Source organism: Colossoma macropomum, unplaced genomic scaffold, assembly GCF_904425465.1.
Source record: "Colossoma macropomum unplaced genomic scaffold, Colossoma_macropomum, whole genome shotgun sequence".
NCBI lineage: Eukaryota > Metazoa > Chordata > Actinopteri > Characiformes > Serrasalmidae > Colossoma > Colossoma macropomum.
Window position 1 is genome coordinate 3,534,020 of NW_023494787.1, and position 17,749 is coordinate 3,551,768.

At 39.5% G+C, this 17,749-nt stretch overlaps 1 protein-coding gene across 2 annotated transcripts; it reads right to left on the reverse strand.

Annotated features, from left to right (window-relative positions):
* Positions 1-5,269: 5,269 nt before the first annotated feature.
* On the reverse strand, positions 5,270-17,480 carry znf706 (zinc finger protein 706). Of its 2 annotated transcripts, none has more exons than XM_036565890.1 (3): positions 17,323-17,480; positions 13,778-13,919; positions 5,270-6,016 (listed from the first exon to the last, which is right to left on the reverse strand). In XM_036565890.1, the coding sequence occupies exons 2-3, from the start codon at positions 13,910-13,912 to the stop codon at positions 5,921-5,923; spliced, it is 231 nt and encodes a 76-aa protein (XP_036421783.1). In that variant the 5' UTR covers positions 13,913-13,919; positions 17,323-17,480; the 3' UTR covers positions 5,270-5,920. The 2 variants fall into 2 exon arrangements, with proteins under 2 accessions (XP_036421783.1, XP_036421784.1); XM_036565891.1 differs by having other exon boundaries at positions 17,363-17,479.
* Between the last annotated feature and the right edge of the window lie 269 nt (positions 17,481-17,749).

Sequence of the window (17,749 nt, forward strand, 5' to 3'; positions counted from 1 at the left end):
CCAAAATGATACCTTTACAGGAGAAGGAAAAAACATACTGTACTTTTAATGTAAGTCAATGGAACCAGACTTTTTTCCAAGTCATTTTGGGTCATTTCTGTTGGTCCATTCATCATGAAATTAACACACAATGTAAAGAGCAACAGGCATTTTCAAATTATGTCAAAAACTGAAAAACATCAAAAATGGAGATACGAGGTTTTCTTCTGACTATAATAATAGTAAAATAGTGGTAAATCTAAAAAAAAAAATGTTTTTTGGGGACTATTTTGCTTTACAACACCCAGCAAGTATCTCTTCATCATGAGTATATTCATATTTATATATAAACAGTCATAAAATGATAAAGGTGTAGGGACACGCAGTGCCAGTGAAAAGTACCTAAAATGCCTCAAAAGTATGAAATAACATAAGGACTTCTATTTTTTTCCACTTAGGTCTTCTTATTTGTGTTGATTTATATAGCAAAAACAGTCATAATTCATTTTTACATGACCACTACGCAACTTCTGTCTGTATACATACAGGGCTAAACTGCTGTAGACTGAACACACAGATGTACACTGATCAGGCATAACATGATGACCACCTCCCTGTTTCTGTGCTCATTGTCCATTTTATCAGCTCCACTTACTATATAGGTGCACTTTGTAGTTCTACAGTTACAGACTGTAGTCCATCTGTTTCTCTGATACTTTGTTTGCCCCCTTTTACCCTGTTCTTCAGTGGTCAGGACCCCCATGGACCCTCACAGAGCAGGTACTATTTGGGTGGTGGATCATTCTCAGCACTGCAGTAACACTGACATGGTGGTGGTGTGTTAGTGTGTGTTGTGCTGGTACGAGTGGATCAGACACAGCAGTGCTGCTGGAGTTTTTAAACACCACTGTGTCCACTCACTGTCCACTCTATTAGACACTCCTACCTTGTCGGTCCACCTTGTAGATGTAAAGTCAGACACGATAGCTCATCTGCTGCCGCACAGTTTGTGTTGGTCATCCTCTAATCCTTCCGCCCAATGACAGCTGGGATAGGCTCCAGCACCCCACCACGACCCAGAAGGATAAGCGGTTTAGATGATGGATGGATGGACAAAAATAAATGTGTCGTTGTTTCAGTGTTCATATAGAATCTGATGTGTGTGTATAGTTGATCTGTCTGTCTGTCTTATAGATGATAATATATAATATAGTACAGTTGGAAAATATATTTCTTACAACATAGAATTAAACTAAATTAACTCTGTTTGCACTGATTGATCAGACTTTTCTAGCAGGTGTTAAACTGACCCTCTGTCTGTTACAGTGAACCCCCCCATGGGCTAAACTGGAACACTGCGCTTCCCCTTATTTTGGGTGGACTTGTACATGAACAGTAGGAGCCAGAAACAAAGTTCAAGTGTTCATTTGTAGCAGAGATGTTTATGTTGCTTGTATAAAAATATGATTATGACAACTAAAATATTTTTAAAGTTATTCGATAAAAACCAAGATGTGTTGAGACTGCGTCCCGCTCTCTCCTACAATTTGAAACAAAAGCACAGAGTTGTTTTTTTCATTATACGAGCCCTTTAAAGTTCAAAACTAAACCGTCCAAATAGCCAATTTTGAGTTGTTGTGATCTAAATAGAACCGTTCCTTTACTAAAGAACCCTTGATGAACCATCTTGTTGAACAGTGAGTCTTACAGAGTCAGAAACCACACAATCAAGTCTGTTAGAGACACTGAACTCCTCCACACAGTCTGAGACGACAGTGTGATGATTTAGGTATGCAGTTAGCACAGTGCTAATTGGTGGGATATAGGTTTCCATTGCTTGTTAGCTACATTAGCCTCGTAGCTGCAGTGCTAAAACTAAAGATGCAAACCTCAGGCACCGAACATGTCTTGGCTGATTGACTGTATTTGGGTTAAGAGGAGGAAAAACTGGCTAAATTAGATTTTTTGCTGAACCACTGCTTTAAATCAGGGCTGGGAGCTCTGTGAGCTCAGAGCGAGTCAGTATCCGTCTTTTCCCAAATCCAGAGCTTGTGATTCCAGTAATTCCAGGCAGACTGGCAAGAAGTGGCATGAATGTGTGCGCAGGCCAGGATGTTACATAAGAAACACAATACAGATCAGAACTTATTTAAGAAATGAAAAGAAAAAAAAAAACAGTTTCTTGTCTGGATCAGAGTCGAGGGGGAGGGTCTCCGTGTGGATCCACTGTTTTAAAGGTGCCTGGACTGAAGAAAATTGGCTACAGCCACCTTGTGGACAAATTCAAATGCAGCAGCTCTTTCTCAGTGTTAAAGGGGAACTCCACTGATGTTTCAAAATTTTGTACAAGGTTCAGTGTGTGAGATGTAATCAGAGTGATGCAATATGGTTTGGTGTGAAATGGTTCAGATTCCTTTACAGTGGTGGTGAAAGGAACCAGGGGTCGCCATGACTACAACACAAATATAGACATTTTATTTACTATCCAGAACCACCAGTGAACCTACACGAGTCTTCTGAGTTTATGTTGATGATGGAAAATAGTGGAAAAATAGTGGAAAATAGTGGAAAATAGTGGAAAATAGTGGAAAATCTGAAATAATAAGTTTTCTTTGGGGACTATTTTGCCTCCCAGTGCCCTGCATATTATGTATCCCTCCACCATGAATGGAGTTTAAGGCCGAAATCTTCTCAAAACTATCATAAAACAGTGTCTCAGTCATCAGGCAGTGAATTCATCACCATTTCCTGTAGTAACTTTCTGTGAGGGAGCTTTTAGAGGTGGACGTCTGGTTCCTATCACCACCACTCTGAACAATTCTGACTCAGTAAGTTACTCTAGAACAGAGCGTTTCACACTAAACCACTCTGAACGACTCTGTTTACATCTTAACCGTTCAGTTATGCAGTTTAAAATGCACATTTTTTTAAAAATGGTGGAATTTCCCTTTAAACATGTATTTAAGCTCATAATTATGATTCCAAAATAAAAAGCCTGCTCACGTACATGAAATCAAAGATCTTACATGATGTACTTTACAGTACTCATTCTGAACCTGTTAACCAACATGGTAACCAACTAGGTCAAAAAGGAGAAAACTCTGCCGAGGTAGAAAGTGTCTTACTAGGCCGTTGCCATGGTAACGGTGCACGGTAACACCGCCCTAGAAACACCCCATCCTTCTGGTCCTGAGGACACATTTTCACACAGTTAAGGGTCTTTCTGTAGTATAAAGGACGGAGGTAAAGAAGTCACACACTCACACAGAGAGAAAACAGAATCGGGTCAATACATCTGTCTATGGTTAAAGGGAAAGTCCAGCCAAAAATGAAATTTTACAGCGCCTGCGGCCCTCTCGCTTAGCCTGAATGTAGTCAGCCAACAGGTTTGGAGAAGTTCGCTTCTTTGCTTGTCACAAACCACACTCTTAAAAAAGATGGTTCTTCAAGCGTTCTTTAGTAAAGAAAAAGGTTCTATAAAGAACCATGAACACTGAAAGAAACTGAAAGTTCTATAAAGAACCATGAACACTCTTTGCATGATTAAAGGTTTTTTTGCATTATAAAAGAGTTCTTCAGATTGACAGCGAGTGTGCTTTATATGGTTCTTTTATAGAACCCTTTGATCATGCACAGGGTTTTTTCAGTGTTCATGGTTCACGGTACAGCACCAAAAAGGGTTCTTGTATTGTTACAATATCAAGCTTCTATATAGAACCACATACAGCACGTTCTCCATCAATCTGAAGAACCATTTAGTCATGCAAAGGGTTCTCTGAGTGTTCATGGTTTTATTTAGAACCACTTCCAAAAGGGTTCTTCTACTGTTACAAGCTTGACATCGTAACAATAGAAGAACCCTTTTAGATTCTATATAGAACAATGAACTCATGCATGATTAACGGGTTCTTTGCACGATGAAACGTTGTTCATATTGATGGAGAATGTGCTGTAGATCGATCTATCTGGAACCTTTTTGAAAATGGGTATATATCGCACCAAAAGGGGTTCTTCTATTGTTACGATGTTAAGCCTGTAACAATAGAAGAACGCTTTTTGGTGCTATATAGAACCCTTTATCAAAATGGTTCTATGAAAGAACCATATATCAATTTGATGATCTATTAATCATGCAAAGGGTTCTCTGAGTGTTCACGGTTCTATATAGAACCATTTCCAAAAGGGTTCTTCTATTGTTACGAGCTTGACATTGTAACAATATTAGAACCATTTTGGGTGCTTTACAGAACGCTTATCAAAAAGGTTCTATATACAACCATCTACACCACATTCTGAAGAACCTTTCATCATGCAAAGATCCCTTTAATCATGCAAGGGGTTCCTTCAGTGTTCATGGTTCTGTATATAACATTTTTCTTTACTAAAGAACCCTCGGAGAACCATCCTTTTTAAGAGCCAATGTTTAGTTGTTAAAGGGGAATTCCACTATTTTTTCTAAATTTCTGTATTTCTAAATTTCACACCCAACCACTCTGAATAATTAACATCTTACCAGTTTCATTATGCAGTATGTTTGAAAAATTGGTGGAATTCCCCTTTAGGTAATCTCTAAGGCTACGTTCACATTACCAGGCTGAAGTGGCACAAATCCGATTTTTGCCCTAATGTGACTCAGATCTGATGTTTTCAGGGCTGTGTGGACACAAATCTGATCTTTTCAAATCCGACCCGAGTCACTTTCATATGTGGTCCTAGATCAGATACGTATCTGATTCGTGGCCATGCGGCCTTAATATGACGCTCAGATCGGAATTCATGTGCTTTTTTTCTACTGCGCCATCATTCAGCGTTACCATGGCAGCAGCGCCAAACAGAAGTTAAAGCCTGTAAACGGTGGAAAAGCAGCTCATCTCACCTTTTTCTCCTTCGTCTCGCTCTAATAATGAAGCTGAGAGCTGATCAGAGTTAATTATCTTCTCAGCGAAGCTCGTTCTGCTCGTTAGTTTGTGCTGATGATGAACGTGATTCATTCACATTATGTTACTGAGTAGGATGAGCTCATGAGGGTCATTTCAGGACGCCGGTTCGTCACATTAATGACAGATTTGAGTCACTTACCTAAACAAGTGTGAACCATCGAGTCAGAGAGATCGGATTTGAGCGAAAAATCGGATTTGAGCAACGAGGCTTGTAATGTGAACGTAGCCTAACAGTCTCATTATGTGGTTTCTGACACTGTATGACACACTATTATTAAAAACACTGAAGAGTAAATTAATTTTTTTGCCGAACTATTTGTTTTACAGAAAAAGGCGAGAGATGCACGAAATACAAGTCATTAAACAAAGTTAAACTTTATTAAAACGTTATATTACATTGGTGCAGAAACCAGGTGACAGAAGCATGAATCTTATCTTAAATATTGATGCAATATCTCTCATTGAAACATCTCCAGTGATTGATCAGAATTTCTGCAGCGAAAAAAAAGAAAGTTAAAGGATTTACAGTCACTCCTGACTACGTCCAGTGATTTCAGATAAACACCTTAAAACACCTTAAAGTTTATTCAATCCAATCACCGTTTTGATCACGGAAACTCCGTTAGAAACAAGTCTTTACCACAGGTACTTTAGCTAAACCAACGGAGCAATTACTACAACTAAAAAACAAAAAAAAAAAAACAAAACAAAACAAAAACGTCTTTAACATCAGACCCACTGTAACCAGCGCAGGGCTGCGGTTAGACGGATAAAGGCTGAAAGCGCAGAGCTGGTCAGCGTTTATCCATGAAATACACCAGAGATGCTAATAAAGGACAGACTGCAGATTGAGGTAATACATTGATCTGACGTTTTTGCCGAGGCTGGAGCCATCGTTTTCAAACAGTGTACCAGTGAGGAGCGGGCCGGGGGGCTCAGGGTCAACAGTCTTTGATCCGACAGGAGTAGTGCGGGGTCCGGTACCGAATTAGTGGGTTTGATTAGGCCTCAACACCTTCCAGCTCCGGGGGCAGAGGGTTCTTGGGATGTTTGCTCTCGAAATGCTGCTTGAAGGTTTTCGGATCGGGCATCTGCGACTAAAACGACACAAAAACAGGGCGTCAGTTCATTCGGTTCACTACGCAGTGGCTCAAACACGCCTAGAACATTAGAACATGCCTAGACTCAGAGAATTTAAAGTGATGGTTCACCACCCTCCCCTCGGTTCCACCACACACTCACTGCAAATGTCAGTCAGCCAAGACATCTGGAGTCTGAGGTTTGCTTCTTTAGCTTTAGAGCCAATGTGCACAAGGGTTCTTTGGTGTAGATCAGCGGTCAGCAACATGTGGCTCTTTTACTGCCCTGTTGTGGCTCCACAGCTGAATCAGATTAGTAGGTAAAAATAAAATAATCCTCCTTTACAGTAAAATAAAGCTCTGCTGATCGTTCAACACAGTTTAACAATAAATGGTCTTAAACTCTGGAGTTAATGTAGAACTGCTAATTCACCCTTTAACCCTGAAGATCAGCGCAGACTGCTGGTCACCATAGCAACACAGATAACAGTCTCGCCTAGCTAGTAGCTAACAAAACGGCAAAGAGAGAGATTTAAGATGAACATCAATGATTTGGAGACGAATGGACTTATTTGTGTTTATAATCACTCCAGCTGGTTTCCTGATACGACTAATCTGCAATGATGAACTGACAAACGGTAAAAAGTCATCAGGCTGAAGTCGCTTCTCATTCGCCAGCTTCTTGTTCTAATGTCCCGTTCCACCTTAAATGGTGCAGCAGTTCCATTTAAGGTGGAACGGGAAAATTAGAACAAGAAGCTGGCGATTGAGAAGTGACTTCAGCCTCTCAAAAATCGAACATTGAGAGACGTTTTTCAAGAAACTGTTCTACTTTTGTGGAAAAGTTTCCTGCTGGAGATGCGAGAAAAGCAGCTATAGCTGAGCTAAAGCTTAAAGCAGAACAAAGTAAGTCTGTGTTTTTGTTTATATTATATTTTTTATTCTATACTAGAACATCAGCACATACTGAGACACAGTCAAGATGGTAAAATGGTCATAAAGTGTTGTGGCTCCCAAGGTGGTTTGATTTTTGTTGAAAGGATTAAATGGCTCTTCTTAACATTTAGGCTGTGACCCCTGGTATAGACAGTGGTTCTATATGAAACCTTAAGCACTCAAAGAACCCTCCGCATGATTAAAGGGCTCTTTGCGTCATGAAAGGTTTCTTCGGATAGATGGAAAATATGCCATAGATGGTTCCACATAGAACCCCTTTAGGAAAGGGTTCTCACTTCTCTGATAGACTTTAACGTTCTCCCAGTGTGGAGAGGATGGAGATGAAGTTCCACCACTCAGATCACATAAATGGCTGAAAGACTGCCAAAGAATCCATCCTAGACTAAATGAATGAGCAGCAGCACAGAGAACACTGTGATATCTACCTGAAAAAGCCACCAAAATCACAGGTGTGTATCTGGATGGGAATAAATTTATTATTTATTTACTCTGAGTTTAGTGAAAAACGGCAGGTAATTCAGTCTGAAACTTTTTCAGAGGAGTGAGAAGAACACAGACAAGGCCGATACGGACGAGAATAAAATCACAGATTTTCAAATTGGGCTACTGTTTCAGAATATTTCTGAGAAAGTTTTGGACTAAAACATCCATTCATGGTGGAGGGATACATGCAGGGTGCTGTGAGGCAAAATAGTCCCCAAAGAAAACGTATTATTTCAGATTTTTTATGAACTTAAACACGTTTAATATCATGTAAGTGAGCAGACTTTTTATTTTGGAATCATAATTATGAGCTTAAACACATGTTTAAAGGGAAATTTGCATTTTAAACTGTATAAATAAGCGTTCAAGATGTAAACAGGGTCGTTCAGAGTGGTTTGGTGTGAAACGCTCCGTTCTAGAGAAACTTACTGAGTCAGAATTGTTCACAGTGGTGATGATAGGAACCGGACGTCCACCTCTAAAAAGCTCCCTCACAGAAAGTTACTACATGAAATGGTTATGAATTCACTGCCTGATGACTGAGACACTGTTTTATGATAGTTTTGAGAAGATTTCGGCCTTAAACTCCATTCATGGTGGAGGGATACATAATATGCAGGATGCTGTGACATAAAATAGTCCCCAAAGAAAACTTATTATGTCAGATTTTCCACTATTTTCCATCATCAACATTCCATATAAGCTCAGAAGACTCGTGTAGGTTCACTGGTGGTTCTGGATAGTAAATAAAATGTCTATATCTGTGTTGTAGTCATGGCGACCCCTGATTCCTATCACCACCACTGTAAAGACATCTGAACCATTTCACACCAAACCACTCTGAATCACTCTGTTTACAGCTAAAACACTGAATAATGCAGAAATATTTGGAAAAAAAAACAATATCAGTACAACAGCAGTGTCTTTCACACAGTAAGGAAGACTTTATTAAGCTTTCGATTCACATGCTGGCTACAAAAGGACGAGGATAACGTACTTTTGTAAGCTCACTAAGTTGGAAAGACTCTGTGGAGCCCAACTACTGTTTTCACCCAAACCTCTCTTTCGTTTTCTGTATTCAAAACAGCCGAAACTTGAGATTAGCTTCTCTAATCTGGGAGAAGTGAAGGCGTTGGTGCTTGAACATGCCTGATCTTTTCTTCAGAACGCAGTAAATGTCAGTGAGCGTGTTTACGCACGACTGAGACACAGAACATCTGAAATATTGATCCTCACCAAAAGGCTGTAAAGACTACATAAGTGCACAGATACTTGGCATTGTTAGAAGTAAATTCCACCAACGTCCCGCTTTTAGACTGTTTTCATTTCAGGAATAAAAATGTTAAGAGTCCTGAGTGAAATGCTTTAGCAGTTTGATCATCTTCCTCAAAAATAAATGAAGCTCAAATGCTTTTCCAACCTTACAGTGCATGTTAAGTCTACGCTTTGTAGCTCCAGACACAGAAGTCAATTCTAAACAGCACTGATAAAGAAAAATAAGGGCTACAAACCAGCTTGCTGTTGTGGACAGTCTAACAGCAACAATAAACAGTGCTTTTAACCCTTAGAAACACGCCGAAGAAGCTCACTGAAACAAGAGGAGAAACTGTGTGGAAAGTGCAGATTCTAAACTTAAAATCCAGACCACATCTGTGTTTGGAAGTAGAAGAGGAGAAATTTTATTATGATCTGAATTTGATGAGTTTTTGCTGTTTTTGTCATTTCTGAGATAAAAACAAACAGTAAAAATCAGAATGTAAATCACTAATTATGTAAATTCATTTAAATTGTATACCAAACAGACGAAAAGTACTCTGAGAGGGTTCTTTTAGAAACAAAACTGTGCGACTGTAAGTAAACAGAGTCGTTCAGAGTGGTTTGGTGTGAAACGCTCTCTTCTAGAGAAACTTACAGAGTCAGAACTGTTCACAGTGGTGGTGATAGGAACCAGACGTCCACCTCTAAAAGCTCCCTCACAGAAAGTTACTACATGAAATGGTTATGAATTCACTGCCTGATGACTGAGACACTGTTTTATGATAGTTTGGAGAAGATTTCGGCCTTAAAATCCATTCATGGTGGAGGGATACATGATATGCAGGGCGCTGTGAGGCAAAATAGTTCCGAAAGAAAACGTATTATTGTGTATTATTCGTTTTTTCCACTATTTTCCATCATCGACATTCCATATAAGCTCAGAAGACTCGTGTAGGTTCACTGGTGGTTCTGGATAGTATATAAAATGTCTACATTTGTGTTGTAGTCATGGCGACCCCTGGTTCCTATCACCACCACTGTAAAGACATCTGAACCATTTCACACCAAACCACTCTGAATCACTCTGTTTACACCTCAAACACTGAGTTATGCAGAAATTTTGGAAAAATAAATGGAATTCCACTTTAATCACTAAGGCCCGGCTTCTAAGCCTAATCCTACACTCTCAGAAATAAAGGTACTAAACTGTCACTGGGGCAGTTCCCCTCTTGTCACTGGGGTGGAACCCTAGGTGGTTCATCTCAGTACCTTTAGTCAGGGAACATAACTGAACCATAATCCACTGAAATGATATGTTTTAAGCTGTACTGACTCCACACACCCCGTCTCGTCTCCAGGCTTTTATTTTACTGTTCTGTTTTAAAACATTCGGTTATGAAAAGGTACAAATACGAACTTTTCACCTGGAAAAACACAATTGGACCTTTAAACCACTGTTGCAAGTCTAGGTTTAATTCATGTCAGGTAATCTGGCCCTTAAAATAATTATATTTTGTTTCCGTTTCTGAACCTAAATGTCTTTTTAATTTCCAAACATCACTGGCCATCAGAGATCTGATTTCACAATGTACTAACATGATTTTTCCTTAAATGTAAAGCTAAAGTCTTCTGCTTTTGAAGCGTTTGAGCCAACAATGCATGACAAATCCTGATCACAGTCAGTGTCGTACTGCAGCTGGTTTAAGTTTCAGTTTAAGAGACACATGATGTTTAATACACAGAACGAATTCTGGGAATAAAACTGCATCTCCACCATCAGCAGAACCCACATCCAACAGAACAGGCTGCCAGATTCATCATAGAATCTCCAAAACACAGTAAATGCACTGTAAAATACAGCTGCAGGGGAAACGGAAAATTGGTAACGTCTAAATATAGATTCTCAGCTGTTTCATTTACAGCAAAACAATGGACGAGATCATCCACCACTGCAAACTCACTGCAGAGAAACCTTAGGAGGAGCCGCCAGAAGATCTAATCTGTTCAGAGCTACCAAACTTGCTAGACCAGAGGTCGCAACCCAAATGTTAAGAAGAGCCATTTTGTCCTTTTACCAAAAATCAATCCACTTTAGGAGCCACAACATTTTATATACATCATACCATCTTGGCGGTAAATATGTCTCAGTATGTGCTGAGGTGCTAGTATAGAATAAAAAAAATACAATATAAACAAAAACACACTTTGCTCTGCTTTAATCTTTAGCTCAGCTATAGCTGCTTTTCTCGCATCTCCAGCAGGAAACTTTTCCACAAAAGCAGAACAGTTTCTTGTAAAATGTCTCTCAGTGTTCGACTTTTTACGAGGTTGAAGTCGCTTCTCATTCGCCAGCTTCTTGTTCGAATTTTCCCGTTCCACCTTAAATGGTGCAGCAGTTACTTTCTGCTGCCTCTGGCACCATTTAAGGTGGAACTGGAGAATTGGAACAAGAAGCTGGCGAATGAGAAACTGACTTCACTTTTTAGTGTTTGTCAGTTTCTCAGTGCAGATTAAACGTATCAGGAAACCAGCTGGAGTGATTATAAACACTAATAAGTCCATTAGTCTCCAAATTATCAATATTCGTCTTAAATCTCTCTCTTTGCTGTTTTGTTAGCTACTAGCTAGGCGAGATTGTTGTCTGTGTTGCTATGGTGACCAGCAGTCTGCGCTGATCTTCAGGGTTAAAGGGTGAATCAGCAGTTCTACATTAACTCCAGAGTTTAAGACCATTTATTGTTAAACTGTGTTGAACGATCAGCAGAGCTTTATTTTACTGTAAAGGAGGATTATTTTATTTTTACCTACCAATCTGATTCTGCTGTGGAGCCACAACAGGACAGTAAAAGAGCCGCATGTTGCCGACGGCTGGGCTAGACAGAGAAAATCATTAAGAATAAAATGGCTTTTTAAATTTTTAAAAATTGTACAGTTAAAGAAAGTAAATACTAAAAAAAAAAAGACCCAATTCTGCCAGATTTTATAACAGAATGCTAATTCTCATTGCACACCATTCCTTATTGGAATCCTGTTTAGTGCATTACATTTTGTTTGTATATATATATATATATATATTTATATATATTTATATGTGTGTGTGTGTATTTATTTATTTATTTATTTATGTTTTAGCCTTGTTTTAACAGGGAGGAGCACTGAGACCATGTTCTCATGTACATGCTGTGGGGGGAGGATAATGGGGTGAATGGGTTTGTGGGTTTGGTGTAAGGGGAGATGAGAGCGCCACATTGGAATCCCCTGCAGCAGCTCTAGATGTGATTGCCATGCTCACAGACACTGTAACCACAATAGACACTATTTCGGTGTTTTGGTGATTATTTCAGTGTACAGATTTTAATTTTGGTGAAATTGTTCTGGTTAGTAGTTCTGTAGCCAACTACTGTCCACAAACAGCTTCCTTTTCCCTGAGCTTCGCAAACTAGTGTTCGTTTTTGTCATTAATTACTGTGGCATTCGATTAGCTGTTGATTTTGACCATTAATTTCTCACATTTAAAAAAACTCTCGCCTCCAAATCTATGGAACATGAGGAATTGTGTTCTCCCTACACTCTGCATAATTACATGGTTAAGATGTAAACAGAGTCGTTCAGAGTGGTTTGGTGTGAAACGCTCTGTTCTAGAAAAACTTACTGAGTCAGAACTGTTCACAGTGGTGGTGATAGGAACCAGACGTCCACCTCTAAAAGCTCCCTCACAGAAAGTTACTACATGAAATGGTTATGAATTCACTGCCTGATGACTGAGACTCTGTTTTACAACAGTTTTGAGAAGATTTTGGCCTTAAACTCCATTCATGGTGGAGGGATACATAATATGCAGGGCACTGTGAGGCAAAATAGTCCCCAAAGAAAACTTATTATTTCAGATTTTCCACTATTTTCCATCATCAACATTCCACATAAACTCAGAAGACTCGTGTAGGTTCACTGGTGGCTTTGAAGAGTAAATAAAATGTCTATATTTGTGTTGTACTTTGTTAAACTGTATGAGCTAGTGTTCATTTTTGGCACTGACTATTGCAACATTTGATTAGCTGTTGATTTTTAACATTAATTTCTCACATTCACAAACGCTCGACTGTGGAATTGTGTGTTCCCTCTATCGTTTTTCTTCCCTTGTCACTACGGTTGTGAATACACTTGACAGGTCTGGTTTGAATAAAAGGAACCCTGCTCTTTTAGTGCAGCTTATTAGGACCAGTGGGAACACCATGGAGTGGCAAAGAAGTGGACCGAGACCCTCGAGGAGGCCAGTCTTGGTCCACATCCATACATACATACATCACCTAAACCGCTTATCCTTCTGGGTCGCGGTGGGGTGCTGGAGCCTATCCCAGCTGTCATTGGGCGGAAGGCAGGATACACCCTGGACAGGTCGCCAGTCCATCGCAGGGCAGACAGACAGACATACACAGTCACACACTCACTCACATCTAGGGGCAATTCAGCATGACCAATCAGCCTGACTGCATGTCTTTGGACTGTGGGAGGAAACCGGAGTACCCGGAGGAAACCCACGCAGACACGGGGAGAACAGGCAAACTCCACACAGAAATGACCCTGGTCACCCGGCCGGGAATCGAACCCAGGCCATTCTTGCTGTAAGGCGACAGCGCTACCCACTGCACCACCGTGCCAGCCCCTGTTCCACATCCATATAAATAAAAATACATATTTTAAAGGGTCAAATCTTTATCGTTTTATAAAAGCAGTCGCTCTGTGTTTTGGATTAAAAACATTTCTATTTCTTGAATAAATAATAATTTAATAATAATAATAATAATAATAATACGGCACTGATTTTACTTGTAAGTGTAAAGATCACTTCCATTAACTTACATCATGAAAAAACATCATAAAAATGGCATTTAATGCGTTTTGGAACTAAATCCTCACCATATAAGCTCATTTAAAGTGAACTTAGCTATACTGTATTTTTAAAAGGGGTTGGAAACTGAGCCAGTTTATCCACTCTCTGAGTTTTTCAGTGTTCTTAAAGACCATTTTAACCTCACAACCTGCTTCTTAATTAGCTGATGGGTTGAATCTGTTCGTACTGACCCTGCAGACTCCGCAGGTGAAGACCAGAGCGGCTTTGGCTGCTGTTTTCTGGTCGTGTCCTTTAGACTTCTTGAGCTCCGCCTGCTTCTTGGCGTTTTTCTGCTGGGACTGAATCTTCTGGTGTCCGCGAGCCATTCTGTCTCTGAGAGAGAAACGGAAAACAAACAATTTCAACGGCATGTGATGTTTACAGCAGCGCACTGACTATAAGACGAGTTCTCAGTCAGAGCTTAGAGCATCTCCACCCCAGACATGTTTTCAGCTCACATAAATGAAAGTTTAAAGGGGAATTCCAACGATTCTTCAATGTTTCTGTGTAAATAAACTGTGGCCACGGCCTAGTAAGACACTTTCCACCTCGGCGGTCTACAGAGTTTCCTCCTTTTTGACCTAGTTGGTTACAATAATGGTTAAAAATTTCAGAACAAGTACTGTAAAGAACATCATGTAACATCTTTGATCTTATGTAAGTGAGCAGACTTTTTATTTTTGGAATCATTATTATGAACTTAAAGAGATGTTTTTTTAAAAAAATGCATTTTAAATTGTATAATTAAATTGTTAAGATGTAAACAGAGTCGTTCAGAGTGGTTTGGTGTGAAACGCTCCATTCTAGAGAATCTTACAGTCAGAATTGTTCACAGTGGTGGTGATAGGAACCAGACGTCCACCTCTAAAAGCTCCCTCACAGAAAGTTCCTACATGAAATGGTTATGAATTCACTGCCTGATGACTGAGACACTGTTTTATGATAGTTTGGAGAAGATTTTGGCCTTAAAATCCATTCATGGTGGAGGGATACATAATATGCAGGGCGCTGTGAGGCAAAATAGTCCCCAAAGAAAACTTATTATTTCAGATTTTCCACTATTTTCCATCATCAACATTCCATATAAACTCAGAAGACTCGTGTAGGTTCACTGGTGGTTTTGGATAGTAAATAAAATGTCTATATCTGTGTTGTAGTCATGGCGACCCCTGGTTCCTATCACCACCACTGTAAAGACATCTGAACCATTCTGCACCAAACCACTCTGAATCACTTTGTTTACAACTCAATTATGGATAAATATTGGACATTCTGGTGGGGGTCTGAAAGCCCCCCTTCTGGCCTTTCTGTCAGTAAAACCTCCATATCAAGACTAACAGTCTGATAGTGAGACTAACGCTGTGAGCTCATTTCTTCCAGCCAAAGAACAGCTTATCTCGGCCACTCGCACAAAACTCACAGCTCTGCTCTCTCCAGCTTGAGCCAGATTCGTTAACCGAGCAAAACCTGTAAACAACAATCGCTCAGGGCCCCTTTCCCTGAGACCTTCACAGGCGGTGAGCGTGAGCAAATAGTGGTCTGATGTGGACGGTGGTGAAATCATGGGAAAATCTCATGATGGTTGGGCTTACTGCTCAAACCACCAAGCTAAATAAGTTCATAGCACGGCATAACAATGATAATAGTAATAATACAACAAATAATATTACAAATAATAATGCTACCATTTTTTAATGTTTTATTCAAGATGCATTAATACATAGACTGAAATTCAAAAGCTATGCATGTTACATGATTTACTATTGGATCTAGAGGTGGACAATAGGGCAAAAATACAACATCACAAAATTTCAAGAACTTTTTATGATAAACGATACGTCACAACTTTAGTTTTTTTCAGAGATCTGATCAGTCGGAACAGAGAAAAGAACCAGCAGAGCTACGTTTTAAAAAATACTATCAAAAACTGTGATTTTTATTCAATATTTGGCACTAAATCCAGTTAAATGGGACTAATTTTGCTCTTTTTATCATGAAACATGCAGCTGGTCAGTGTCTACAAATAATATATACACACAATAATATATATATAATATATCCAAACAAACATTTAATATCAACAACAATCCTTTTAGGGCATTTCTGCCACTCTCAAAAAATGGGGTGATAATATATTACTGTCATAATGAACAATTACATCACAATATGTTCCACGATGTGGTTCCGTAAGGATATTATGGATACTGTGAGTACTTAAAGAACACGGACTAACTGCAGGTTTCATTACAAACCCTGTTCACACAGGATTCACAGCAGCTCAGTGTATGAAATGTTGAAAAAATAAATTATTAAACTATAATATTTTTTTAAACGTGATGCTGCTGGCGCGTTCCGTCTGTTCTAGCTAATCAACCTCAATATTATAACATTGAGAAAACATTTTCAAGTATTGTGATATTGCATTTTCATCATATCGCCCATCTGTACACAGAAAATCTGAACAGAATTTGAGAAGTACACTCTTAAAAAAGATGGTTCTTCAAAGGTTCTTTAGCAAAGACAACGGTTCTATTTAAATTCATGAGGTTAATAAAGAACCATGGCATGCTTAAACAGTTCTTTGCATGGTGAAATGGTTCTTCAGATTGATGGAGAATGTGTTGTATATGGTTCTATATAGCACCAAATAGGGTTCTTCTATTGTTACAAGCTTGACATCATACCAATACTCTACACTCTGTTCTAGGTAGAGCCAATAACACTCAGAGAACCATCTGCATGCTTAAATGGTTCTTCAGATTGATGGAGAATGTGTTGTATATGGTTCTATATAGCACCAAATAGGGTTCTTCTATTGTTACAAGCTTGACGTCGTACCAATACTCTACACTCTGTTCTAAGTAGAACCAATAACACTCAGAGAACCATCTGCATGCTTAAATGGTTCTTCAGATTGATGGAGAACGTGTTGTATATGGTTCTATATAGCACCAAATAGGGTTCTTCTATTGTTACAAGCTTGACGTCGTACCAATACTCTACACTCTGTTCTAGGTAGAGCCAATAACACTCACTCAGAGAACCATCTGCATGCTTAAATGGTTCTTCAGATGGGAAATGGGCTCTATATAGCACCATAAAAGGGTTCTGCTATTATTATGATGTGAAGCTTGTATACAATAGAAGACCCTTTGTGGTGCCATATTGAACCCATTCTCCACCAATCTGAAGAACCATTTCACCATGTAAAGAACAACTTAAGCGTGAAATGGTTCTATACAGAACTCATGGTTCTAAATAACCAAATAACCCACGAAGAACCATCTTTTTGAAGTGTGTAGATTATGCAAACATCAGCCTACTGCTCGAAGCAGAAGTCCTTTAGGTTAACTTCGCAATCTTCTTCTTCGAAGTCCGTTCCACCTTAAACAGTGCAGCAGTTACATTAACGCTACCTGAGGCGCCAGAATGGAACCGCTGCACCATTTAAGGTGGAACGGGGATTCGAACAAGAAGCTGGAGAATAGGCAGCCAACTTCAGCCTCGTTAGGAGAACTAAAACTAACTTAAGTCTGTTGGTTCTTTTAACAGTAATTAAGCAAATTTCCATCGTCTCAGTACAGAAAAACACGAATGATAGCGTTACTTTAACATCTCGACTACAAAAAAACCTCAGTAGTTTAGCTGGACAGTTGTTAGCAGGCTGGCTAGCGTTAGCCTTAGCTTCACTATCACCAACTTTATTTCGACAAAATTCCGCTTCAGACTGGCTTACCTTCAAAAAGGAACAGGAGTGTACTCGATTATACTCTTTCTTGGCGACTGGAGAGAAAATCCAGCGGACAGTTTCAAAGTTTGAAGGCTATTTCTTGTTGACAGCTGTTCGCTGCTTCCTGCGGTTCCCCAGTTCTCGGATGTGTTAGTCTAAATCAGCGCCCTCCTCACTTCCCCTAGACACTCCCACTAGGGAAAGTCCATGATGGAGCCCGGAACGGGGTGTTCTCGATTTTAAAGAGGAAACCCACCAGGATTTTTTTCAAAATTTCTTCATAACTTCATAACTCAGAGATGTAAACAGAGTGATTAAGAGTGGTTTGGTGTGAAATGGTTCAGATGTCTTTACAGTGGTGGTGATAGGAACCAGGGGTCGCCATGACTACAACACAAATATAGACATTTTATTTACTATCCAGAACCACCAG

What these genes read in the sequence shown, in the direction of transcription:
- znf706 (XM_036565890.1), bottom strand. Translation starts at nt 13,912, where the DNA reads ATGGCTCGCGGACACCAGAAGATTCAGTCCCAGCAGAAAAACGCCAAG. An exon ending in TCACCTGCGGAGTCTGCAGG is followed by an intron (nt 6,017 to 13,777) that starts GTCAGTACGAAC and finishes GTGTCGTTTTAG; the next exon opens with TCGCAGATGCCCGATCCGAA.